Below are 18,185 nucleotides of genomic sequence, written 5' to 3' on the forward strand. Positions count from 1 at the left end.
AACATGCGGAGGCAGCACATCTTGGTCCATGCGCGGGACATATGGGCCATGCAACGTGTTGGTTGAGACCGGTTTGCTCAGGTGAAACCAACCACTCCACGCTCATAGTGTGGATTTGACTGGCCGGATCGCCATGAGGATTCTCGACAGGATCGTGGAATATCGGGCCAATCATCCCTTTCCCAGCCTCCACCAAGCAGATGGGGCGCAGTGGCGATCAGCCCTGTACAGTACATATCCTATGTATGTATGTGCATGCTGTACGTTTACGCTGGGATGGAGGGGCAGGGAAGAGCGCAGATGGACAACGCATGAAGTTGCAGCAATCCCAAAGGGCCCAAAAATCGAGAGCATAAGCAATAAGAAATCCACAACAACCAGATACTCGTACTCGTAGAAAGTGGATGGCACCACGGTCAGCATGAGACCCAGGCCACATTTCGGGTGCGGACTGTGGCCGAGAGAGACAAGGAGGGGAAGGGATGGGGGCGTAAAGGGAAAAGTTTCCCAAAAGACAAAGGCAAAGCAGAACTGGGGACCTGTGCTGTGAGCCACACAAAGAGACAATTTAGAGTTGGTCGTAGCGAGGGACTGCCCAACGTCGCCCAACGATTGGCATGCAAAACCTCCGAGATGGAGCCTGTGATCTGCGGCGGAAACGCCCGGTGGTCGATCTGCATGACACAGCGTAACGAAGCGTCTCTTCGCCTCCTAACCCAACTGGCCTTTCTTCCACGAGGATCTGCTCGCCGCCGAAGCGAAGTCGCAAGGGGGCAGGGAAAAAGCAGAGAGCGAGCCTTTGCGCAGGCCAAGACCCGATCTTGTCCACTTCGGTCGTCTGGTCCGATCCGAGCATGGATGCCATTCTGTTTAATTGGGGATCGTCGGCGGTGGAGAGAGAACCTTCGACGGAGGCCCCCGTCTCCCACCACTTCGCCAATCTTCCGGCATTGACCTTGCGGCATTTTGCTTGATCGACGGCGATCGCTATGTAATCATAATGTAACGCCTCGTTTGATGCAGCCTCGTCACATCTTCGCTGGCCCTGGCCTTGGCCCACCTGTGATTTTTGGTCTTTGATGCTCATGACTTTCTTTCTTGCTTCTAATCTCCGATTCCCAACTACCGAGAGGCTGGGAGAGGGGATGAGTGGACATGGGCACGGACACGGAGCGGCCGATGATGCATGAATGGATGGATATTAATTAACCTCCTAGTGGGGCCAGGCTCCAGCTGCCTTGGTTGATACAACTCGTTGATACTGCTGCATTGGAGCTGCCTTGACTCTGCCTTGATATGTTCAAGTTGAGATGATTCAAGGCAGTGAGGATTTGAGATGAAGCATTCAACCCCTCATGATGTAGTTCCAGGGAGGGGTTGAAGAGAAATGGGTGTATGATGTCCGTAAAGCTGAAATTGAGTGTGCTTTGACCGGTACCCGCTTCGAAAACGATGAGAATCTAGATTCTAGAATCTCATCTCTAGGGCCATTGAGCACTCAACAAGGTCAGCCGGTGCAGACACGAGATTTCGAAAAATGCTACCAAGACATGCATAAGGAAGAATGACAGTTGTAGAGTTTATAGAGAGAAAAATGTATAGGAACCACAACGCTCAGTGCGCCGACCATGGTCCCCTCCCATGATTGATTGCTCGAATGAAATGAATCTGACATGAATTGGCTGCTGATGAATAGATAGAGTGTCGCTCAAAACAAAAACCAGCGTTGAGTATCTCAAAAGAAAATAATATGTAAAAGTAAAGAACAAAAATTAAGCAGAAATCTCGATCACCGCTAGGCATAAACTTCCACTTGGTGATGGTTTGCGATGGCTCGGGCCTGATCGTTGCCAGTCGACCTTCCACTTTCCGCAACGATCGCTTTCCTGTTTCGAATCGCCAGGCCAAAGTCCAGTTTCGTGTAATCCTCGGGCATGTGTTCACCACTGTAGATACAGAGCACCTTCATACCTTCCCTGTAGACCAGTCCGCTGAGCAGCTTCGGCGTGATGAGGAAGTATTGACCTCCGCCGCCGCCGCCGATCACATTACCTGTCTCGTCTGTCTCTCCAATGCTCGACGCACACGCAAGGTCAACCAAGCGACCGTGCACCATACGCTCATTTCGAGGGTCCATACCCTGGTTGATCTCGTCGACGACGCGGAATGGAGAGGCTGAGAGCGATTGCAGAGCCATCAGGTAGAAGATGGTACTAACGGCTCGCTCGCCGCCAGATTGGCGATAAGCATCCAAATGTGCCAACTCTTCGCTTTCGCGGAACTTGACGTGGATTTTAATCGCCCATTGATCATACTCATACTCGGCGGGAGGGTCGTTGTTGGGCCCAGCCTCGGTTCTCACCTTTTCCAAAGTGCATTGGCCAGCACAGCCAATGCGTGCAAATGAGTCGGAGAAAGCGTGACTGATTTTGCTGACGAGGGCATCCAACACTGGCTCCCATTTTTGGCGGAGGTCGTTGATGGCCTCACTGTAGTAGCTCAGCTTCTTGTTCAGCTCACCAAGTTTGCTCTGTAGCTTGTCGATCTGGCGCTCGCGTTGCTCAAACTCTTGGATCATATTCTCGTTTCCACCATGGGTGAACTCAAGCTCGGCTCTTTTAGAGTCAATGTCTGCATTGAGTTGGTCTGCGTTATAACCATCTTCCCTGATTGAATCGAGGAGCTCACCCCCGCCTTCTTTCTGTTTGATTGCAGTGGTAGTCTGCTTTGCCTTGGCCAGCATGATTCTTCCCTTTTTGGTTCCTTCTTTGTATTCGTCGGAAACCTGAACGGACTCTAGGCGTTTCTCCTCGAGCATATTCGTTACATCACTCTCTCGGATTTTCAGGGTTTGAAGATCAGAATTCGCTTCCAGATGTCGTATCTCAGCTTTCATGAGTTCCTCGTGGGCTTGGCGAAGTTTCTCGACAGCATCCTAAAGGCCATTAGCACTCGTCTCTGGTCAGTTCCAATCTTGATAGTCATCTTACAGAGTATTCGATTGTAGCCTTAGCCCTTTCGATGGAGATTTCATCCTGCCTATTTCGGTGGCTGTACACCCGTTCTCTTACTTCTTCGAAAAGATCGGTGAATGTCTTCTGCCTCTGCTCGTGCTGGACTGTAGGGTGATTAGCAAACTGGACCAGTAGGAAGATTATTTATTGGCATACCAAGTCTATCGGGAATGGACCGCCAATTTGTGTGTGCAGTCTGCTTCTCAGACTTCTCGCTCTCGATATTTTCCTTGTAGCAAGTTAGTATAATTTTACTAGAGATCTTGAGGGAAAGCGTACGTATTCATCTTGAATTCGCCTGTAATCAGCTGTAACCTCAGCTGCCGCGGCATTGTCTGTTTTCAACTTGGCCTGGAGCTCGGCGAACTCTTCCCTGCTTTGGCGAATATCATCCAGGTGCCGTTGCTTGACAGATGCATCAGCTGGCTTTACTGTCCAGGCTTGCGCAGGCTTGACCTGGCGAACACGAGTTGATTGGGCACCAGGACCATACTCTCGGCGGCGAGTGACGTTGTAACTGTGCTTGCCAGATACCCAGGAATTGAGAGAGCCGTTTTCCATCTGCGAAAAAGCTGCTTCGGAAATTTCACGCAGACCAACCGGTGTTTGGTTCAGCCGATTCTCCATACAAAGCATGGCAATAACTGGATCGGGCCCGGTCAGAAAATCATTGGCCCATCCGTCAAATCCAAGACTTTGAATATCGAAGTCAGGCGCGGTAAAGTGGCCAAGTGGTTGGGAACATGTTTTAATACTGATATCGGCAAGCTTCTGTTCGGCGACATTCCTCTGAAGCGTGCGGAAGTCGTTCCTGCTCTGCACTGTGAAAACCGTATAATCGGACTTATGGAAAAGGGATTCAATGACATCGGCATACTTTGGATCAGGCACAGAGCAGGTCACCATGGGAGGCCCGAAGACTTCGTGTTCGAATTTGTCTTGATTCTTGAGAATCCAGTGGTAGAGTCTCAGAGAGTCGTTTGACACCATTTTCAACTTCAACTCTTGTTTTCCGATCGCTGAATCTAAGTGTTCCAGTTGTTGCTCAGATTCCTCGATTTTTGACTTCAGAGCCTTCCCTCGCTCGACCATTGGGGTCCTCCGTGCTTTCAATTCTTCTACCTTGGTGTCAAGCTCACGCCTTTCAAGGCGTTTCTCTCTCTGTGACATAGGGGTCAGCAAGTGGAAATGGCACCCTAAGGGTTTCATGGGTCCCTCTTACCAGCCGTTCATTGTAGTGGTCTGGATCAAATTCCACAGGTTCTTCCTCGTACTCCCTTTTCAGTCGAGCGATGGTTTGCGAGGCATTTGTGGCCTCTTGTTTGTGCTTTTGGCCAGACTTTCGTTCTGCCTCGATATCGTTATCCAGTGCTTTGATAGAGCCTTTCAAGTCTTCGATCTTCTTCCCGCGCGTTTCAGCTATCCTTGACAACTTCTCCACCTGCTCCTTGCGATACTGTTTCGCAGCGGTGATTTGTTCGGAATATTCTTGCTTCGCTTTGATAGATCGCAACGCGGGTTCGACTTCCAGCTTAAGTCGATCATAGGCCTGGTCAATAGCGGCCTTCCTTTCTTTCAGCGCTAGGAACTCAGCGTGGTAGTCTCTGTATTCGACTACGGGGCGTATGAATTCAAGGAGTTCCATCTTGTACTTGATGACATCTCGCTCGCGCATCCTTAGCACGACCTCTCGCTGGCTTTCCTGTCGGTCCTCGAGATTTTTCAACATTTCCCGGTCCGCGCGACTGTCTATCTCGACTTGCTTTTGCTCGCTGCGATAAGTCTTGAGGCCGTTGTGCCATTCTACCATCTCCGGCCCAGCTACTGCTCGCTGTGTAGAGTGAAGAAGTTCGATGGGTGACAAAGCTGCAAACTCGGAGACTTTGTCTTGAGGCAGGAACTGGCACAGGTTGTCGACCTGGATCGCAAATGATTGTGCTAGCTTGCGGACTTCCTTCCATCCAGAGGGGGCCCTGTTCAAGGTGTATACATTTTTGTTTCCGTCGCGTTTGATTGTGCGGGTGATCACCGGGTTGAAGGACAGTTTTGGTCGTCCAGCAAGCTCGATCTCGATTTTAGCTTCTGAACAGCCATGTTTGACGAATTCGCCGACGTCTTTTGCGCGTCCGAGGTGCTATTGATCCCATGTCGCATTAGCTATGAGCTTTCACAGTAAGAATCATGTATCCAACGGAATTTGTATTACCTGAGGACCCCATCCGAGACCCAGACAAATAGCGCAGACCAAGGTACTCTTGCCCGTACCGTTGGGCCCAATGACCATGTTTAACTTGGGACCAGGGAAGAACTCTGCCGAGGCGTAGGTCACAAAGTTGGTCACCTTGATGCGCACAATTGCACCCGGCTTGTAACCTCCCGGGCCGAGTCCATGGTCAACGACTGGCTGCTGAGCGATAGCTCTTGCGCCTGCAGCATCCATGTCCTCACTTGTTTCGCTCTGGTTGTCGTCATCTTCGTCGTCGTCGTCGTCATCGTCATTACTATCATTGGCCCCCTCGCTGGCCTCAGTGTTTCCACTTTCGTCCTCCTCACTGGCTTCCTCCGTAGGGCTCAGGCGTTGGCGCTTGATGTTGGGACCTGAGGTGGGGTGGGATGAGTCGGAGTCATCCTCGTCGGAATCCTCGTGGCTTCGACGTTGAGGGACCGAAGTTTTGGATGGCATTTTCACAAGTCGGCGGCATGCGAAGCCATGAAAGGCGCAGGAATAGCGACAAGAGAAACTGGGAGAGACTGGAGAAACTGGGAGAGCAAACGAGTATAATGATGCTGACTGGCCCGCGAATCGCGTCGACGCGTCGACTATCTGACCCAATGAGGAAGGCGGAAAGCTCAAGGCGGTGTGGGCCTCCGCGGCCTTTGGTTCTGCTTGACTTGGCCTGGCTTGCTTTGCTTAGCTGCTCTCCGCAGTCTCCGAACGATGCCGTCACCTCAAAATGTTCGCCGTCTGATTTTGACGGCGGCTATCACCTCAATCACAATTGCAGGATCCCTCTATGGGGCTGGAATCAAGACTACAGAGGAGATCGCCCAGGTGAGCCGGGATTTGCGCGATGTTATCGGATGAGCCACTGACCTGTGTTTCTTTGTTTCACAAATAGACCCAAAAGCAACGCCAGGAAGCTACCTTTGACGAACAAATGAAGGCTCTGCAGGGCATGCGATCCAACTTGACTGCCCGGAAAGGGCTAATCGAAACCCAAATTCGCGAGCTAGAGGAGAAGATCCAGAAGAAGAAAGAAATGAAGGCCTCCGACAATCAGAACCAACCAGGTGGGGGTCAATAACTGAAGGGCTCCTGTATTTGTCTTTCAAAAACAACAAAGGCGGCCGATGTCAGATTCAGACCTTGAGTCTCGAACCGGGTATCACCGAGGACTTGCGTGGCGGATGCCATGTGCCATGCTCATTTCCCACCTCATGACGTCTTATCCCGGTACTTGACTGAAAGAAACTCTCTTCTCTGCTGAATGGTGAGTTGATATCTACTCCGTACCGTGGTATCTATCGCCCATTTATTTGTCTGGGAAATATATCCAGATGAGTCTACTTCCCGCCGACCTTAACGCCTACCACCAATTGCGTCTGGAATCGACGGTGTCTACACACATCATACCGAATGCATGGCCCATATGACCGAAACCGTTTTATTGGGATGTGGTATGGACTTGAACTTTGCCAAGCTACCTCTATGTCACCAGGGCGGGCGGGTCTCCGGAATTGCGCTGACATGGCGGACAACGACATCAAATTCTATAATACTTTGTACATTATTTGTAAATATAATACTACTTGAACTTGGATACCTATATATATATCATTAGATTTTGGAAGATTTAATTATTGAACTCTTTATACAAAAATAGTCCTAGTAGTAGTATTCCTTGGTCACGTTTTGCCGTCTCCCGAGGTCGAATTCTGGCGAGATATATATCTCCACTACCTATACTATCTACCTACTACTAGTATGGCTCGGAGACACCTGGGCATGGATCGCGTCACGCCCGGCGTATACCTAGGTACCAGCACAAAAACTTGAAGTCGCTGTTCTAAAACGCGAAGCGTACAAACTCTATTTCGTATTCATGCCCAGGTGTTGATATATTCTTCACTTATATTCATAGTCGTCCAATGCATCTAAGCTTCAAGGTTGAGATTTTCCAGAAGAGCATCCAGTTTTTCCATCAGAATTTCGTAGTTCATCGCGTCTTCGGAGAATTCATCTTCAACGATCGCACCGTCTAAGGTACGAATTTCACGGTGCCCATCAGCTTCAACGGGCTGCTCAACCGACCGAGAAACATTTAACGCGTCGACACGATCGGTAATTTCGGTAATTTCCTTTGCGGCGTCCGCTGGAGGCGCCTGTTGCCCATTCAACATCTCGTCGAGGCCAGCATCGTCAAACCGTAACCGGAATCGCTCGTTCAGATAGAATCGAATGTCATCCAGCAATTCAATGGTATCAGTCTCCTGTCGTACTTGAATACGCGATGCGGATTCTTGTATGAGCTCCGCGAAGTCGGCCGAATCAATGTGAGCTTCCAACCGGTAGGCAAGGTACCGAGCAGCGAATTCTTCAAGTCGCTGGACTCTGGTTAACCAAGCAGCGCGCATAATTGCGTAAACGTCAATGTCGTCCTCGTCGACATCGCCTCTTGTTCTCGCTGCTTCTTCTTGTGATAGCCCTCCACTTCCTAGGGTACTGATGACAACAGCAGCCTTGGTCTTGAGCTTCTCGATGAAAAGCATGTCGGCTGCAAATAATACATCGACAGCGACATCGAGAGGGAAATCGGCCCTTTCAGTGTATAAGAATGTCAGAATGATCTCTAATACTTCTGGTGAACAATCGACGTCAATAATGTGCAGGTTATCCGTGACATGGGCCTCGCGGAAAGAAGATGTGAACATGGCTTGGAAGAACTCCGAGCGGAGCAGCATCGCCCGGTGGCATGGGAATAATGTGGACTTTTGCTGGCCATCGGCTGTGCCAGCATCCTCGGCGTCTTCGGGTAGCTCATCCGCGCGGAGAAGAACATCTGCAAAGATGTGATTGTCATGATCCCATTTCACTTCGCCCGCCTTCGATGTCTCAACGACAATCTTGTTGCCAAGCACATTCGTGCGGAACCAGTTCTCTAATTGATCTCTGCCTTTAGATAATTCCAACGTCCTTCTCTGTCGAGCAAGTCGCCGATCTCCACTTTCAAGTATACTATCCACCAGGGTTTCAATCTCAAGATATTTCGCAATCCTGTCGATCCCCGCAAAGACCTCCGTCTCGGTGAACCCAGTTCCGGGGCCACCCCGTAGCTCCCGTGGAGCTTCGCCCAAGTAAAGATACCTGATGGCAGCGCTAAATGCCTGTGGTGGAATGTGGCTGGGGATATTCCACGCTGTTGAATCAGGGGCGGTGGAGAGTTTACCCTTGAAGTAAGGGGAGCGAGCAGCGAGGATAAATTTGTGCAGGTGGATGGACTCATCATTCGAAGTTACCACGATATCGGTGGTGATGGGGGAGTCTCGAGTAAGGAGTGAGGCTATATGGGCAGCGAGGGGCTGCAGAGGATCGGTAGACTTGGAGTAGTCATATTCAAGAAGGAGATTGCGGATACGGTCGTTGAGAGCATTATACAGGCATCTACAGTGCAAGAGAGATATCTTCGTCAGCCCACGACGCTTACAATGATCAACCCTCCTCATCACCAGTGGGGTATTCCAGTGTCCGTCCTGTTGGGTATTGTAGTTACCTTTCACCCTGGAATGTGTCTCGTTCACACAAGGCCCCAGATTCTAGCAGCAGCCGCGCGACTTCATAATGCCCGCACAGGCTGGCCTGTTTGGTGTGATTTCGGTTAACTGCATGATCGAGATGTGCGTTTGCCGCGGTTACCAGCACCCACCAAAATCAAAGGCGTATAGTCGTAAAGATCGCGGGCATTGACATTGACCCCTTCGGTGATTTTTTCCTGACAGACTTTCAGATCGCCCTTTCGGCAAGCACTGCAGAGGTCCCGGAATGGCTCACTCAGGTCCAATGGGTTGTCATCCTTGATGGTGCCCTCCTGGATCAATTTCTTCTCCTTGTGGAAACTTATCTCCAACTGGTCCTTGCGCAATACCGTTGGCTCCTCCATTTCCATCCGCCAGAAGGCTATCTGCAGGTAGCCGGTGTTGAATTGGGAGGAAAACCTGCCACAGAGCACGAAGCACAAAGTGGGATGATGAAATGCGGGCACTAAGGTCCATCTCAATTGCCCGCAGACATGGGCAGCTTATCGATAAGCGGTCATGTGATACAGGATCGGGCCGGGACTCCGCGGCAGCCAATCAGGTCAATTGGAAGTATAGAACTCTCCATGTTCAGTCGCTGCTTTGAATAGGTGAATATTTGATTAACAGACAATTAGTAAATTCACGGACTCATGAATTTACCAATTTCCCACAAATCCCTTGTGTCAACTATTCCAATGGTTCCACTCTGTGAGGACTGCGTGGATGCTACACCCTTGACGTGAGCGGGTTGACCGCCTTCCGGGAAAGGATAGGCTCCATGACAGTTGGTCGTTGCTGAGCAACCGCCTCCACCCAAACAACCGGCTAACGACCAGCGATCTTCTTCTATTCGAAGCACCGTTGCGTACCTTTTCTTTCTTCAATTTCCTCAACTAACAAGACAGGGTCCTCTATTTTTGCTCGCCTCCTGCTCATTGAGCATTCGACTTGTCCCTCTTCCTCTTTCTTCTAAACTCGACACCTTTTGAATCATCCCCCTTGTCTGCTACATACATCTACAGCCATGGCGATTGCTTTGGCTGAGGCGGACAAGTATGAGATCTTGGAAAAGATCGGTATGTTTTGACCCAGCCCTATGTTTTCTCTCATCTGCTTGTGACCCACTTAACAAATATCTCCTATAGGTTGCGGTTCCTTCGGGATCATTCGCAAGGTGAAGCGGAAGACAGATGGATTCGTGAGTAGCCTTTCGTCCGGTTCGATGTTGCAATTCTTGGATTGGCCCTAACAGATTCACAGATTCTCTGCCGCAAGGAGATCAACTACATCAAAATGTCCCAAAAAGAACGAGAGCAACTCACCGCCGAGTTCAACATCTTAAGCTCCCTCCGACACCCGAACATCGTCGCTTACTACCATCGCGAACACCTCAAGGCCAGCCAGGATCTGTATCTGTACATGGAATACTGCGGTGGTGGAGATCTGAGCATGGTCATCAAGAACCTTAAGAAGGTTAACAAATATGCGGAGGAGGAGTTCGTTTGGCGTATTCTGTCTCAACTCGTGACCGCCCTTTTCCGCTGCCATTATGGCCACGATCCCGCTGAGGTTGGATCCAATATTCTGGGACCACAGGCCAAAGCATCCGGTCTCAAGGGAAAGCAAGGACAGGTCACTATCCTCCACCGAGACCTGAAGCCCGAGAACATCTTCCTTGGAAGCGACAACACGGTCAAGCTGGGCGATTTTGGTCTTTCCAAGCAGATGCAGTCCCACGACTTTGCCTCCACATATGTCGGTACCCCATTCTACATGTCTCCAGAGATCTGTGCTGCCGAAAAGTACACTCTCCGCTCAGACATCTGGGCTGTCGGATGTATCATGTATGAGCTTTGCGCCAAAGAGCCCCCCTTCAACGCTCGAACCCACATCCAGCTCGTCCAGAAGATCCGCGAGGGCAAATTCAATGCTCTCCCTGATTGCTACTCCCCGGAGTTGAAGAATGTCATTGGGAGCTGCTTGCGAGTCAATCCCGATCACCGCCCTGACACTGCCGCGCTGATCAACCTCCCTATCATCCGTCTCATGCGAAAGGAGAAGGAGGTTGTAGATCTTGGTAAGATTCTCCGACGCCGCGAAGAGGTTGCCGTTCAGAAGGTTCGCGAGATCGAGCAAACTCTGGCCAAGGCGGAGAAGGAAAAACAACAATTGAAGACCGAGATCGAAAACAGCGTTCGAAGAGAGTGGGAGGTGAAGGCGCGGTTGGAGATCGACCGACAGGTGCAGAATGAATTGGACCGACTCCGCAAGCGATTCGAGAGTGAGGTCCAGGAACGAGTCTCCATCGAAGTCGAAAAGGAGAAACAGAAGCAGAAGAGCAATAGCAGCTCTCGCGAGGAAGCCTTTCGTGCAAGCCTCCGTCGTTCAGGCTCTCGAACATCATCTCGAGCCAGCGGCCAGACCTCACGCTCTTCAACCACCGATGATGCCGGTACCCCTCCCAGCACCGATATCAGCCAGCTTTCGTTAGAATCTCCCACATCCAACACCAGAAAGCAAAAGCGAGAGACTCGCACTCCCCTCTGTCGCTCCAAAACGACTGTGGTGGATTCTCCGCAGGATGTTCAGATGGCCGAGCCTTCTCCTATCTCCATCGCTTCCCTTTCCTTGTCGCCACGCCGAACGTCCGCGACTGCGGGTTCTCGAAACATCTTCGCCGAAGCTGAGCGCCAAAAGGCGAAATGGGAACCAACCCTAGCCTACTCAGATGACGAAGACGACACACCAGACCTCCCATCACCCACCCGCCCCAAGGTCAAGCCTGATCCCTTCAAGGCTCACCCCCGACAGCTCCTCCGCCAGAACACAGCGACCCTCGTGCAAAAACTCAACACTCAGCCACCACTTTTCCCCTCTAACGGATCTCGCCTGCCTCAATCAACATCCGTCTCCCCTACTCGCTCCGACGACCGCAGCAGCATGAGCGACAGCCGCTCGAAGTCCCCCCCACCGACGTCTCTCCAAGATCCCATCCTCCGCCAACCTCGCCGCAGATGCTGGTTCTCCAACCCGTAAGACTGGTTCGAAGCAATCACCATCCAAGCTCAACGCTGGCGGTGATGAGATGTACAAGGCTGTGATGCAGCGCAACATGGGTGGCCGTACCTTGGTCGAGCTTGCCCAGGCCCGTGCTGGTGGCCGCTCGATGGACGAGGTTAAGCGATGTGCTAGTGACTCGCGCGCGACCTCCAGCCTCAGATGCTCTGAGCGCGAGCCTCCTGCGATTTGGGACCCCGAGCGCGATGAGATGCCCAGCCCGTTCCTGGCCCGAGGCAAGAAGATCATCCGCAATCTGCGGTAAACTATGATCTTCCCGACTTTTTTCCAACCATATTTTGGCGCAGACTTTTATTCTTGCAATGGCGTTGAGATCGACGGTGATTGTCCCGGGGAAGATCTCTGGTTTTTCTTTTCATTTTTCTCTTCTTGCGCATACCTATCTGTTATGTCATGGAGTTGGGCTTGGAGATTTTCTTTTTCACACTATCACAACGATTTGTGTGGTCTTTTTTCGCCAGCTTTTGCTGGCCCCTGACTCGACTGACACTTTTTTTTCCTTTGTTTTTCCTTTGTCACGCTGTGATGCCCCCCAAATCCTTTGCTTTTTAATCATTCCCCGGAAGGGGAGTTTCATGTACATTTTTTATGCCCCAGTTTTCTACTGGTGACGGCCTTTTTGCTTTTTTGCTTTTCTTACTTCTTCAACATCAAGCTGTGCTCTGGGCTTGCATGCGATTTCTACCCCCTTTGTGGGGTACTGGGATTATCTCCGCTGCTTTGCATTTCGCGGCGTCTCTTTGATATGTTCCTGGATTTCTTGAATTCTGCCTCTCTTTTGGATACCTCTCCCGCCGTTGTTCTCCTTTCTTTGATCGGTTCTTGGTGTTTGGGGTGTGGATATGGAAGGCGTTTCTAGGATGGCATACGCCTTCGGACTAGGTACATACATTTTCAGAACACGGTTGTTCAGTTCAAGATTCTATCCAAGTTATCTTCTTCAGTTCCCAATTGGTCGTAGTTCTTTAACACTTGCATTTCAGCTGCTTTGTCATCGCATGGTTACCAGGGCATCAGACCGACTATTGCACGAACAGAAAACCTTTTGCGATCACCAATCCAACCCTGTCCTATTTCCTAGATCATATTCCTCTTTCGTGATAAGCATTCGAAATGACAAATTTAAAATCGAAAGTCTATCACCAAGAACCCCTGGTTTGTGTGCCCCCTGAATTTCTGCCCAATCCGAAGAATTGACCTCTCACCGATATTTCAGGACCCGTCAGAGGCAAAATGGAAACGTCTAGTCAAGACTACATATCTTGACCCCAATGGGGTCACGAGGACGTGGGAATCTGCTGAGCGTGTGGTAATTTGCCTTTTTATTTTCTTCAATCCCATTTTTCGAGTGGTCCTTAACAACCTAGCACAGACAAGACCCGCCGGTTCGCTAGTCGATGGCGTCGGAATCGTCGCTATTCTGGAAAAGCCATCTGGCCCGGAACTGCTTCTTCAAAAGCAGTATCGCCCGCCACTAAACCGCGTTGTCATCGAAACGCCAGCGGGGATGATTGATGCTGGCGAGACGATCCAGCAGTGTGCCGAGCGCGAGCTCAAAGAGGAGACGGGGTTTGTCGGCGTTGCGATCAAATCGAGCTTTATTATGTTCAATGGTCAGTTTATCTCTTGTTGAAACTGCTAAAACGAAATCTCGATATTAACCGGGGGTGTTGCTGACGACATTGTGAGTAGATCCCGGGTTCTGCAATACCAATTTTAACCTCGTCCATGTCAAAGTTAATATGACCTTGCCCGAGAACCAGGACCCAAAGCCTGATCTAGAGGAGGATGAATTCATTGACTCATTTACCCTTCCATTGGCGAATTTGTACGATGGATTGCGGAAACTCGAGGCTGAGGGGTACGCGATTGATTCGCGGATTGGTGCTATCGCGGAGGGTATTGAGATGGCTAAAAAGTTCAACTTCACTTAAAGCGCCAGTGCTTCAACTTCTAGACATATTTAAAAATTCTTGCGAGCCATGATTTGAGTTTTAGGTTCGGTGCTGTGGATAATGAGTCCTTTGCAATGAGCGGTGTTCTAGAATAGAATCCCTTTCACGAAAAGTTAGCTTACCACTTGGGGAAAAGGGCAACATCAAATTTTCTATAGTTAGTGATTACTTCAATTCATGGTATGTTACTAGTAAGAACCGAGATCTTTGGAAGCTTTGCAAGAAGTATATTTTACCATTGAATTACTACTTTACGCGTCGAAGGCACACTACTCGATATTGACTTGTGAAGCTGGTGCTAGCACAGAGCTTCAAGGTCTACATAATGCAAATTTCCCCTAACCTCATTTATAACTGCTACGGTGCGTCTTGGATCCTCTGGAAGGTGGCAAGAGAGACGAGATACATTAGGGTGCTTAAACGATCCGATTGCATAGCTCAATATACTCTACATGGGAAGGGCGATATCGCTTCTGAACAAACACAGTGGAGAAAATCAAGATGTTCGACAAAAAGAATGGCATAGTTCGTAGTAACTAGAGAAGTATTTGATCTTCACATTACTTCCCATCCGCTTTGTGTTTGTGTTATGTATTTGTGTGGGTTGACATTGAACCCAAGTAGCTACATCTGGAGAATTTGATTGCCATGTATGCCAGTCCTGACATGCTGAAACCGTTTATCAGGTAACGATGATTCAAATCGGTTCCCTCCACACCACGAAAGTCGTTTAATAGCAGCGTTTCTATGACAAGTCAGAAATATCCCCCCCGCAGTAATAGTATTTGGGAGGAATAGAACATACGCAGCAGACTTTGACATTTCCGGAGGAAGCACCACACTGGACTAAGCCCCTATTGACATGTCAGGACCTCTTGAGTGAATTAAAAATCATTCGAAAATACATACTTGGACTGGCAGCTTGCCAGGCCGTGGACGAGCTATCAATATATTAGATTTTTCCAACTTCCAAACTAAACTGGTTGTCAACCAAGATACATACCTCGCAGGCTTCACCCTGCTGTCTGGCTTCAAGATTGCCAGGCGCAGCGAAGGCAACGGCCAGAAGGGCAGTAAAGATGGCAATGAGGCGCATATTGAACAAGAGTTTGATTGAGATATAGTATTTGATGGATTAAAGTTTGATTGATGATTGCGTGATGATGAGGATGATGAAGAGAGGATATTTCCTCCACTTTATACCATTATGTCCCTACGGCTTCGTCTCAAACAGGAAAAAGCCAGCGCCGTGTAACCTGATGTAGGTTTTCTGTGTGGGTACAAGAACTCAGCCTTGGTTGTATGTCGATCACCACCCTGGGATCTATTGGCGATGATCTCCGGCCGGCCTCTTTCTACAAAGAGTTAAACGTTTGAATTCCAACTAGGAGCCCTGACATTCTTACATAACATTTATCTACCTAGATGGGATTCGATGCTGTATTTGAGGCTTTTGTTATCCGGCAGAAGCTCGGCGAATACGATACTCCATACCCTCCGACCCATCAGAGGGCGGGAAAAGCTCGGGCGTTGAGATCGACACGGTAGATCGTCGCCTCGTGATTTCCCGCCTAGCCCCTTGAAGATGACAGCGTCGTCTATATGCATGCCACGGCTGACTTCTGTGGGGTCGCCGGGCGCATTTGCTCGACCTTTCCAGCTTGAAAAGGACATCGCCCATACACTACTAGATCAAGTGTTGGCTTATACTGAGACTGATATATTGTCACAGTCTAGACAATCGTAGCTCTGGCATTGGTATCAATTGCATGGGAACAATAGTTTTAGCCTGCGATATTCTTGCTCTGCCCGTATGTTGTATTAGGGGAAATTTCAATTTGATGCAGGATAGTTCAGCATGCTTCATCAGGCTATCAGGCCACCCACTCCCCTTCCCCTCCCCGTGTGTTATGTTCCTTGGCAATGTAGGCCAAGAGCAAAAGCTGAGGCATCTGCGAGTGTCCTCCTTCCTCGAACTGTTGGCATTGGCGTCACAATTAATTAGTCTGTACCTAGGTACTGCACATGGGACTCTCCATCAATGGTAACGATAACTAACATATCGATTGCCCAGAAATATATACATTTCACACAACTACTAGAGTAGGTAGCCTATAGGATCCGAGTCTCGGTATTTGTGCTGCACGACTCGGACCGGTCTCACGCAGTAATACTTTGGCATAGAGTGAGATTTACACATAGAATATGAGGGCATCTGGGATTGACGCCGAGAATAACGGCTTTCGAAACAAGAACGGCCTCCTCCCCACCCGTAGCTTTGATGTCGAGCCGCCGCTTGACCGCGTCCCCAGAACGCCACTAACATTCTCCCCGGGGGCCTATACGCCCGATCTGTCCCTGGCCCCGATCTGTCCCCTGCCCCGATCTGGCCAGGGCGTGTCAAATAGTCCCAATTGTGATGCCTTATTCGCTTTATGCCCCTTTGCCTGCTCCGGTCTCTCTATTTTATCTGCCATTTGCGATTGGCATATTTGGTATGAAGAGCACTGAACTGTGCTATCTCGTGCGATACGCGGGCGTTTGAAGCTTTATTTTACTATATATCGCGTGCCTTAGCATCGCTAAGGAGACTGTTATTTCGCATCCGCCCTGTGCTGTTGGGTTTCCTTCATTCCTGATGTTAGCATCAGTAAGTGTGCTCACGGACATTTATTTATTCGCTGTCTAGTAAGCTTTATTACTATGATTGAAATACTTGGACATAATTGGAGGGAAGCTTTTTTTCCCAGGAGCGCAGGGGCTTGTGATATGTGGACGAATCCCGGCAAAATCTTCCGCCCAACACTGTTAGTTATTTTTTAGTCCTGGTTTTGGCGCCCGTAAGTGTGCTCCCGGTCATTTAATTGTTCACTGTCTAGTAAGCTTTATTCCTATATTGAAATACTTGGGCAAACCCCGAGATAAGTTTTTTTTTTTCAGAAGCGCAGGGGCTTGTGATATGTGGACGAGTCCCGGCAAAATCATCCGCCAACCAGAAGAGGGGTTTGTGGAATCTAATTGGCCGCCCGTGCGTCTGAGGAATAACACGATAACACCCTATCCCGTCAAATGTTATTACTTCGTGTTTTTGTACCTGTTCTACATTCCCAGCGCCTTCTCAAATTATTATCGAGTGTGATAGAGGTGCCATGAGGATTTGGAAGAGGTAGCGAGTTTTATTCTCACAACATAATATACTATTCTTATACTTCATTCAATCTCACACTACCAGTCTCCATTTAGCGAGAAGAAAGGCCTAAGAACGGTGGATAATATTGACTGTTTAAAGTTCAAGTGCGTAATTACTACACAACCGCTAGTTCCTACGATATACTACTTTCGGGCCTAGCGTGACAGGACGCCAGAACTACCCCCACTCGTGCGTGTACCCTTTTCTAGGGCGCTTGATGCTGTTCCTTACAGTGCTTTGTAGGCCTCTCGTAGACTAGCCGAGCAAAAGAATGTTAGTACTAGTTCTTTATCATCGGTAAAACTAAAGAGAATGTGAATGATTCCAAGGCTTACTACATTCTAAGAAACATCTTCAAACATTCCATTCCAACTTGAAGGTTTCCAAGGCTGCCCTGGTACAGAATTTAGACCTTTAATGGACGACCGCCAGGCGTGAACACTATATATAGCCCCCTCCGCTCGACGAGTAGGACAACTTCTTCTTCTTGACTACGAGCAGTACCACGGTTTCGACTCATATTCCTTTCCTACCACCATTCTTCGATCCAACCAAACGCCTTTGCAAATATGCGTATCGCTCTTCTTACCCTTTTCTCCGGCGCTCTAGTCGCTGCGCTCTCCGGGGAAGAAGCTATGGAAAAGTACGGGAGTGGTAAGGGGTGGGATAAGGATCATGGGGGTAAGTGGGGTAAGGGTGGCCATTCCCAAGTGGGTAACAATATTGGCAATGGGAATGGTGGTGGTATCAACATTGACACTGGTGGTGGTAATGTCGGAGACATTGGCCTCGGGGTCGGGCTTGGTGGAGGGGGTACTGGGGGAACTTGCGACCAAAGCACTTGTAACTGGGAGGTAAGATTCGTGGATATCCAAAGAGGGTGCTCATACTGATATACTGCTTTCTTGAAGTGTGTGCAAAAGGGTTACCAATCTGGTTACTGCTACACTGGGAGTCAATCTCCCAGTATACTTGGACTTGTCCTTGGACAAACTAGTATGCAGTGAGTATTTCCCTTGATAGTCTTGAGATTGCAGAGCTCTCTGGAAGCTAATATGAAATAGAAACTGCGTTTGTGTCCCAAACCCGCCGAATTGTTATCCCCAGGTAAGTGTACTGCAGACAATATTTGATGATAATAACGACTGATTG

General features: G+C 49.4%; 6 protein-coding genes across 6 annotated transcripts; 3 read left to right on the forward strand and 3 right to left on the reverse strand.

Moving 5' to 3' along the window:
* Positions 1 to 568: 568 nt before the first annotated feature.
* N7509_013734 (uncharacterized protein) lies at positions 569 to 1,087 on the reverse strand (the record flags this gene model as incomplete). The annotated part of the gene is made up of 1 exon (XM_056638371.1): positions 569 to 1,087. The coding sequence occupies one exon, from the start codon at positions 1,085 to 1,087 to the stop codon at positions 569 to 571; it is 519 nt and encodes a 172-aa protein (XP_056481878.1).
* A 708-nt stretch (positions 1,088 to 1,795) lies between these two features.
* Positions 1,796 to 5,697, reverse strand: N7509_013735 (DNA repair ATPase SMC5; the record flags this gene model as incomplete). The annotated part of the gene is made up of 6 exons (XM_056638372.1): positions 1,796 to 2,935; positions 2,991 to 3,118; positions 3,171 to 3,243; positions 3,294 to 4,175; positions 4,237 to 5,148; positions 5,221 to 5,697. 6 exons carry the CDS (start codon positions 5,695 to 5,697, stop codon positions 1,796 to 1,798), a joined length of 3,612 nt encoding a protein of 1,203 aa, XP_056481879.1.
* Positions 5,698 to 5,952: 255 nt separating this feature from the next.
* N7509_013736 (uncharacterized protein) lies at positions 5,953 to 6,319 on the forward strand (the record flags this gene model as incomplete). The annotated part of the gene is made up of 2 exons (XM_056638373.1): positions 5,953 to 6,066; positions 6,134 to 6,319. 2 exons carry the CDS (start codon positions 5,953 to 5,955, stop codon positions 6,317 to 6,319), a joined length of 300 nt encoding a protein of 99 aa, XP_056481880.1.
* An 850-nt stretch (positions 6,320 to 7,169) lies between these two features.
* Positions 7,170 to 9,178, reverse strand: N7509_013737 (ankyrin repeat and BTB/POZ domain protein; the record flags this gene model as incomplete). The annotated part of the gene is made up of 2 exons (XM_056638374.1): positions 7,170 to 8,765; positions 8,939 to 9,178. The coding sequence occupies 2 exons, from the start codon at positions 9,176 to 9,178 to the stop codon at positions 7,170 to 7,172; spliced, it is 1,836 nt and encodes a 611-aa protein (XP_056481881.1).
* Positions 9,179 to 9,834: 656 nt separating this feature from the next.
* nimA (serine/threonine protein kinase nimA) lies at positions 9,835 to 12,132 on the forward strand (the record flags this gene model as incomplete). The annotated part of the gene is made up of 4 exons (XM_056638375.1): positions 9,835 to 9,886; positions 9,956 to 10,008; positions 10,071 to 11,763; positions 11,825 to 12,132. The coding sequence occupies 4 exons, from the start codon at positions 9,835 to 9,837 to the stop codon at positions 12,130 to 12,132; spliced, it is 2,106 nt and encodes a 701-aa protein (XP_056481882.1).
* Positions 12,133 to 13,001: 869 nt separating this feature from the next.
* Positions 13,002 to 13,822, forward strand: N7509_013739 (ADP-ribose diphosphatase; the record flags this gene model as incomplete). Its single annotated transcript, XM_056638376.1, has 4 exons — positions 13,002 to 13,043; positions 13,105 to 13,197; positions 13,261 to 13,501; positions 13,581 to 13,822. The coding sequence occupies 4 exons, from the start codon at positions 13,002 to 13,004 to the stop codon at positions 13,820 to 13,822; spliced, it is 618 nt and encodes a 205-aa protein (XP_056481883.1).
* Positions 13,823 to 18,185: the final 4,363 nt, after the last annotated feature.

The sequence above is a fragment of the Penicillium cosmopolitanum genome (genome assembly GCF_028827165.1).
Source record: "Penicillium cosmopolitanum strain IBT 29677 chromosome Unknown utg000012l:1.0-3308103.0:1.0-3310761.0, whole genome shotgun sequence".
In the NCBI taxonomy this organism is placed as follows: Eukaryota; Fungi; Ascomycota; class Eurotiomycetes; order Eurotiales; family Aspergillaceae; genus Penicillium; species Penicillium cosmopolitanum.